This window comes from Erithacus rubecula (assembly GCF_903797595.1).
Source record: "Erithacus rubecula genome assembly, chromosome: 19".
NCBI classification, from domain to species: domain Eukaryota; kingdom Metazoa; phylum Chordata; class Aves; order Passeriformes; family Muscicapidae; genus Erithacus; species Erithacus rubecula.
The window spans coordinates 11,329,429-11,336,497 of NC_136671.1; the positions used below are offsets into that span (position 1 = coordinate 11,329,429).

The following is a 7,069-nucleotide window of genomic DNA, read 5'->3' on the forward strand; positions in this document are numbered from 1 at the left end:
TGATACCTGTCACTGCTTCTTTTATGTCTGTTGAGACTTTTCTGCTCTGGATATTCTACCTTCCTAAATGGAGAAGCTAATTGGTGTCTTTCAAGCTTCTTTTCCAACTCCTCTGTTTGCCCTATATGCATCCACTGGTGATAAATCTCATTACTGGGGCCAACACACAGCTTGTGGCAGGTGATTGAAAGAACAGAGCTTATGCAAAACACAACTGCCTACCACAGAGACCTTCAGCTGTCAGAAATAAAATGTTTGGTGCATCTGCTCCAGTCTGAGCACTGCCTGCACCTCAGTTGTTCATGTGGGCAGAGCCCAAGTGCAGCAGCTTTTCTTCCTTTGCTGTGCTTTTCTCCACTGTTCATCTCACCCCCAAACAACCACATATGAATGGAATGTCTCTCTTAACTTCCCCTCATGTTGCAAAATCATTTGGGCTGAATGTTTTGGTAGCTGAACACAGGGTAAGTATGCTGCAATACAGATCATCACAGGCTCTTTTAATAAGAATAAACCTCAACTTTGTATAAACATTTTATTTTCTATATGTGGGTAATGTCTGACAGTAAGAAATATAAAAAGTGTCTGTTTCAAACAGTTTCTGAAAAAACAGAGTAAAATCTATTCTGAGAAAATATTATACAATGTGATTTTAATGAGATTGCTCATTCTCTACAGTAGGAGTGATGCTGCTGCTTCCAGTCATTGTCTTTCCCAATGCCTCTGAGGCCCTGATGTGCCATTCTCACCAGCAGCAAAGTCCTTGAGGATGCTCATTTTCCATGTTTAAAAGAAAACCTAAAAAAAAAAGAAATCAATAGCAGAAAGGAAACAATAATGTACAACTGGAAAACAAGGAGCAGGCAGGGGGCTGGCCCTGTCAATGTGCTATTTTGGGGGACTTTAGGGACAGACCCTGAGCTTGTGGGTTCTGTGTACAATGTAAACAAAGCCTGGGGCCAGCTGGGCTGCCCCCACAGCACAGCCCTGAGAGGCTGGCAGGGGAGGCAAGTATTGAATCCTTCTGCTCAGGAATGCTTGTTTTTACTAAAAAAAAAAAAAAAAAGTGGCTCCTTGCTTGCCTGGGTGGAGGTTGCTTTCCTGTGCAATGCTTTTTCCCCAGGAAGGGATTGCTTTATCAGGTTTTTAATTTGACATGGAGAGCAGAAAACAATATCCAGCCAACTGGGCTAAAGTTCAGCCTCCATCCCTGGATTCAGTGGGTGAGGAGTGGGCCATGTTCTCACAAATTCTGCCCCAAAATCTGCAGACAGACTTACAGCCGTTTGATGATTGTCTTCTCTTCACTGTTCTTGCTGCTGCCAGCACTGCTGCCACTGGCTACTTTTTCCAGTTCTTCAGTTTGGTCCCTTTTCTGTGAGATGATCCCACTGGGAAAGGAAATGTTTTTGTTTATTTTTTGTGGGTTTGTGCAGAGTGTGACACTGCATGGGTTAGACCTCTCACTGGGCAGCTAGGACATGGGTGAGTGAGTGTTCACAGGACAGGGGTGGCAGCCCAGCCTCTTCCTTGTAGTGAACTGAAAATAATGAATTATGATCCCTAAATACAGCAATGTAATGGTGCCAGGGTTATGCTTTAATGAGAACACTAAAGAAGTAATGAGCTGACTTCTCCACACAGCAAAAATGGCACATCATAATGGGGGTGAAAGGGAAGTGTAATCACACTTGGATTTGTGCAAGTCCAAGAGGAAGAGGAGGGTGCAGACACAAATGGTGAATTTCTGCAGGGGTGGGTGTGTGGTACCTCCAGTGCAGCCACCCAGGCTCACACCAGGCCTGGGAATAGATGGGAGATTCCCAGCTCCCCTGCAAGGCCTGTTCCTCTTTCCACCCTACAGAGGAGAGAAGAAAGGTTTTGCCTCAGCTCCACTTGAGTGTTTCTACACCCCAGAAGCTGTAACCACCTGCTGCAGGCAGCAGTTTCAGTTTGACCAAAGGGTGTTTTCCCTGCCTGGAACAGGGTTAGATTTTCCCAGCCTGCACACTCAGTGTTTTCACAACATGTCCTGAGCTGACCTCAGTCATTTGGAGAGCTCAGTGGATCAAAGCCTGTGACTGCAGTAGCTGCAGGCAAAGAGTAGCCAAGCAACACTCAACTGAATTTGGAAATAAAAACACAGAGCATTAAAAACTGGTGTGACACCAGGCACGGGGTAATTCTGAGGCAGACTGTCCTCTTGGGTAAATGAGACAATGAGCTCTTGGGTGACACTGCAGAGCTCTAACATCTGCAGGGTAATTTCTACCCAGAAATCATGATGAAAAATGCACCCCCCAAACACCACCAGTCACTTTGAGCCAGTCTCTGAGATATTTGTTATCTTGTGTTAGACAGAACTTATTTCCAATCTGCACAAGGCATTTTAGAACATATATTCACCCTCTTCTCCTGCACAGTTACTCTTTACTACAATTACAATTAGGATTTTATGTGACTGTTTAGAGGGAAAATGGATTTTGGCTTAAGATATAACACTATGAGAAGATAACCTCACAAATTACTCAACCTTTGAAAAGCAGCCCTGCCCTGCTCTTGGTGCACAGCACTGTGACTCAAATCACTAAAAACCTGAACACACTCCCACTGTTACATTTTTAACTTGGCCTGTACTAAATTGTGTAACAGCTGGGAAATCAAAGCAAGAAGCCATTCCACTGCTGCACAGCAAAGCATCCAGCTGAGCTGGGGAAGTGCTGTCAGGGAGTTTGTAAATTCATGGGTTTAAGTGTAACTTTTTGGCTCAACCTGGCTGTTACAGACAAGACAAAGGCTGGGCTCACTGTATTCAGCGAGTGCTGCTGAGATATCCCAGCTGAAATCTAATGTAATGTGCTCAGAAGGGAAGGAGAGCCTTTGGGGAAAATGAATTTGAAGCACCAAGATCAAGATCCCTCCCCCATGCCACCCTTTGATTCACACTGATTCTCTCTTCAAGGAAGACCAAGCCCTTCTCTGAAATCACTTGCTCTGCACATTTTACACAACCCTCTGCAGTTTTAAAAAACCTCACAGCTTATCATGAATGATGAAAGAGCTCAACATTTTGTTTCTAGATCAGTGCCACACCCCCGTGGGAGTGAAGGACCAGAGATCAACCAGCATTGTGCTGCAGGAGGAAGGAAACTTTGAGCTGGAAACCCCCCGTGCTCTTTGGTATGTAATGTGGCCTTAGACACAGTGTGAGTGAACAGAAGAATTCCTGTGCACGAGAACCCAGCCTGGATGTGGAGTGGGAGTAACTGTGCATAGGCTAAAGTGGGACAATTATGGGAACTGTGCAGAGATAAAGGGAGTTTGGGTTTTAAATCATATTGCATAGAGACTTCATTGTTCTCCCATTTTTCTTTGCTCACTTGTATGCTCTGGGGAGCACAGGGGTCACTTACAAACCTGGACAGTGCCTATCCTGACCTAGGTGCCCAAACCTGCCAGACTCTCACCTGAGAAGTTTTCCAGACATGAAGTACTTGTTAGTAGTAGTATTAGCTCTCTGCTGACTTCAAGCTTTACCTCTTATAGCACTGTAGCTCCTCTTGCACCACCAGAAGCTGAGCTTTCAGCTGGTTTCTCTCTTGCAATACATCTCGGAGCTCCTGTAAGGTGAACCGGGGCCGGTTGGGGTCTGTGAGGTCTATCACCATTTGATCTGGTCCAAGGCTGCTGGGCTGTAAAATAAACAGTGGTGGATCTTATAACCTCTCAAAAAACTCAGCATTCAGAGAGTAAAATATCTGGATTTTATAAACATGGCATTTTTAGAACTAGTATGAATTCATCACAATCCTGATTTTTTTTTCCCAAGCAGTTTATTATAGCTTTTCATATTTTTGTATTCCCATAGTGACTGTTCCCCAGCTAAGTATAGGTCACAACTGTGACAGGCTGTGACCACAGTTAAAAGCAGTCTCTGTCCCAAAGAGTTTGCAATTAGTTGTCAAGAAGATGCTTTTATCAGATTGTTCTCAGATGATGAGAGAGGCTGAGCCATCTAATGCCACACCAAAATTCCGTGTCAAAGAAAGGTGAGAACTGAACTGACATTTTTAATTTAAACCTTTGTAGTAATCAAGACATCAATTTCCCTCACACGGTGGTAACAAAACCTCAGTGTTTGCATACAGTTGTCTCTATGGGGCCGGTGCTGTGCAGGAGCTGAACACGGTGGGTTTGTAGTTTGTACTCTGAACTCTGTGCTGGGTCAGTCACTGCAGGGAAACTGGAGCGAGGAATCCACAGCCCCGCGACCCGTAACCACCCCGAAGGAAAGCACAAGGCTTTCATGGCCAAAGACGGGAGGTGACTTTGTGAGACTCATCCTGCTGACACAAAAGAGACCCACAAGTATCAGCTGGTCCAACTGCTGCGGTTCTGGGTGCGCTCCGCGACCCGCGCGTGGTGCGCCCGTGCTGGGGAAGGGGCGCGAGTCCCGGGTGCCCTGACAGTGTCCCGGGTGCCCTGACAGTGTCCCGGGTGTCCTGACAGTGTCCCGTGTGCCCTGACAGTGTCCCGTGTGCCCTGACAGTGTCCCGGGTGCCCCGGCCGTGTCCCGTGTGCCCTGACAGTGTCCCGTGTGCCCTGACAGTGTCCCGGGTGCCCCGGCCGTGTCCCGTGTGCCCTGACACTGTCCCGTGTGCCCTGACAGTGTCCCGGGTGTCCCGGCCGTGTCCCGTGTGCCCCGGCCGTGTCCCGTGTGTCCTGGCCGTGTCCCGTGTGCCCCGGCCGAGTCCCGTGTGTCCTGACAGTGTCCCGTGTGTCCCGACAGTGTCCCGGGTGCCCCGGCCGAGTCCCGCACCCACCTGCGGGGCGCTCCCGCGGGCCGCCGCCCGCAGCTGCTCCAGCTCCCGCCGGAGGCTGTCCCGCTCCCGCCGCAGCTGCTCCTCGGCCACGCTGCTCTCGCTCACCAGCGCCTCCAGCATCTCCAGCACCCTGACGATCCTGAACTGCAGCCGGGCGCGGGCGGCGGGCAGCTGCGGCCCGGAGCGGAGCTGCAGCAGGTCCCGGCCCACCACGGAGGAGATGTCGTAGACATCCGCGGCCGTCAGCTGGAACGGGCTCTTCTCCAGGGCGCTCTCCGGGCCGCCATCCTCCTCCTCATCATCCTTATCCTCCTCCTCCTCCTCCAGCTCCTCCTCCCCGTCCCGGCCCCGCTCCATGCCCGCCGCACCCCGGCGCTCCCTCCCTCGCAGCCGCGCCGGGCGGCGCTGCCCCTCCCGCCCCCGGCGCTCCCATGGCGGCGGCCGCGGCCCCGCGCCGCTTCCCGCCCTGCCCCTTCCCCTGAGGAGGCGCCGCCCGCTCTCCGCTGCCGGTAAGGGACGGGAGCTCTCCGGCAGCCCCGGGAACCGGCACCGAGGCGGGTGAACGCGGCGGCCTTTCCGCAGCGCCACATCGGCCTCGGCGGCTCCGGGAGCGGGGCGGGGGGACTGGCGGGATCCGAGCGGCCGGGAGCGGGGAAAGGGGCTGGAATCGACCCTGCGGCTCCTCTGGCCCAGCGGATCGGCCGCTGCCCGGCGGGAGAGCCGCGGGTGGGGGCACGGGCGGCGGCGGGAGCGGCGCTGAGGGGCTGCGGGGCCTCCTCGGGCCCGGCCCGCGGGGAAAGGCCGGGGCAGGCCGGGGCAGGATCCGGCTCCCCGACACGGCTCTGTCGCGGCGTGTGGACTCAAACAACAGCGACACGGCTGGTTGATCCTCGCGTGTCACACTCTGTGAGATTTTGGGGTGAACGCGCAGTGCAGCGGTGCTGGAAGCGCTTCTTGCCCAGGCTGTTCCTGACACAGCCTGAGGCTGTGCCGCGTGTGTTCTCCCCACAGACAATGGCTGACTGGGCCCCCATAGCGAAGGAGTACGACCCGCTCAAGGCTGGCAGCATCGACGGCACGGACGAGGAGCCCCACGACCGGGCCATATGGCGGGCCATGCTGGCACGGTACGTTCCCAACAAGGGCGTCACGGGAGATCCGCACCTCACCCTCTTCGTGGCCAGGCTCAATCTTCAGACCACAGAAGAGAAGTTAAAGGAGGTTTTTTCCCGCTATGGAGACATCCGGAAGATCCGTCTGGTTCGAGACCTGGTCACGGGGTTTTCCAAGGGTTACGCGTTTATCGAGTACAAAGAGGAGCGCGCGTTGCTGAAGGCTCACAGAGATGCCAACAGGCTCGTCATCGACCAGCATGAGATCTTCGTAGACTTTGAACTGGAAAGAACTCTCAAAGGATGGATTCCTCGGAGGCTTGGGGGTGGGTTTGGAGGCAAAAAAGAGTCTGGGCAGCTGCGGTTCGGAGGACGGGACAGACCTTTCCGAAAACCCATCAGTTTGCCAAACATGAAAAATGATTTCTATGGGGAAGGATCATCAGAGAAAAGAAACTGGTCTCGTGAGGGAACAAGGGACTGGAGAACGAGGGATCGGGACCACGAGAGGAGCAGAGACAAACGCTGGCCAGAAAGGGAGAGGTCGTGGGCTTGGGGTGACAGTGAGAGAGAGAGGGACTCCAAAGAGGAGAGGGGCAGGGGGAGGGAGAGGAAGGACAGAGACAGGAAGGACAGGGATAGAGAGCGGAGCAGGGACAGAGACAGCAAGAAGCAAAGAGATGATGATAAGCACCGCTAGGTGACCGTGCCTTGCCCTTGGGGTGTGAGCAGCTCGGGGCTCTGACAGCAATCCCAGAACAAGCTGTGGTGTTGCCACCTTGTGCCTGTGGCTCTGCTGCCAGCAGCTCTCTGTTGCTCAGTTCCTAAAGCAGTTCAGATGTCCGTTGAATTGTTCTTTAGAGAAAATAAACTTTTCTATTAATGTTTTTGAACTGGTGAGCGCTGTAAGAAATGCACCGTGTGTTCAGGCATCCCACTGAGCTGAGCACACACCTTGTCTTGCCTGGGTGAGGAGTTATCTGTGGGCCAGGTGTCGAATGGAACAGCAACAAACTGAAACTTCTGTGCCCCAAACCAGAAGCTGATGGCTTTTTGTGAAGACACTGGGACAGGCAAGACCTTTATGGGTACTGTGTCCTTAACTAGTTCTGCCAGATGAGAAACATGGAACCA

At 52.4% G+C, this 7,069-nt stretch overlaps 2 protein-coding genes across 5 annotated transcripts; one reads left to right on the forward strand and one right to left on the reverse strand.

Annotated features, from left to right (window-relative positions):
• Nucleotides 1-498: 498 nt before the first annotated feature.
• Nucleotides 499-5,180, reverse strand: RILPL2 (Rab interacting lysosomal protein like 2; the record flags this gene model as incomplete). 2 transcript variants are annotated; one of them, XM_079322385.1, is made up of 4 exons in its annotated part: nucleotides 499-798; nucleotides 1,281-1,391; nucleotides 3,538-3,692; nucleotides 4,824-5,180. In XM_079322385.1, the coding sequence occupies 4 exons, from the start codon at nucleotides 5,178-5,180 to the stop codon at nucleotides 774-776; spliced, it is 648 nt and encodes a 215-aa protein (XP_079178511.1). In that variant the 3' UTR covers nucleotides 499-773. The 2 variants fall into 2 exon arrangements, with proteins under 2 accessions (XP_079178511.1, XP_079178512.1); XM_079322386.1 differs by lacking the exon at nucleotides 499-798 and adding an exon at nucleotides 1,771-1,858.
• SNRNP35 (small nuclear ribonucleoprotein U11/U12 subunit 35) lies at nucleotides 3,081-6,828 on the forward strand. 3 transcript variants are annotated; one of them, XM_079322379.1, is made up of 2 exons: nucleotides 3,081-3,180; nucleotides 5,835-6,828. In XM_079322379.1, exon 2 carries the CDS (start codon nucleotides 5,838-5,840, stop codon nucleotides 6,633-6,635), a length of 798 nt encoding a protein of 265 aa, XP_079178505.1. In that variant the 5' UTR covers nucleotides 3,081-3,180; nucleotides 5,835-5,837; the 3' UTR covers nucleotides 6,636-6,828. The 3 variants fall into 3 exon arrangements, with proteins under 3 accessions (XP_079178505.1, XP_079178504.1, XP_079178506.1); XM_079322378.1 differs by lacking the exon at nucleotides 3,081-3,180 and adding an exon at nucleotides 5,199-5,332; XM_079322380.1 differs by lacking the exon at nucleotides 3,081-3,180 and adding an exon at nucleotides 5,358-5,377.
• Nucleotides 6,829-7,069: the final 241 nt, after the last annotated feature.

Coding starts and splice junctions, on each gene's coding strand:
- SNRNP35 (XM_079322379.1), top strand. CDS start 5,838: ATGGCTGACTGGGCCCCCATAGCGAAGGAGTACGACCCGCTCAAGGCT.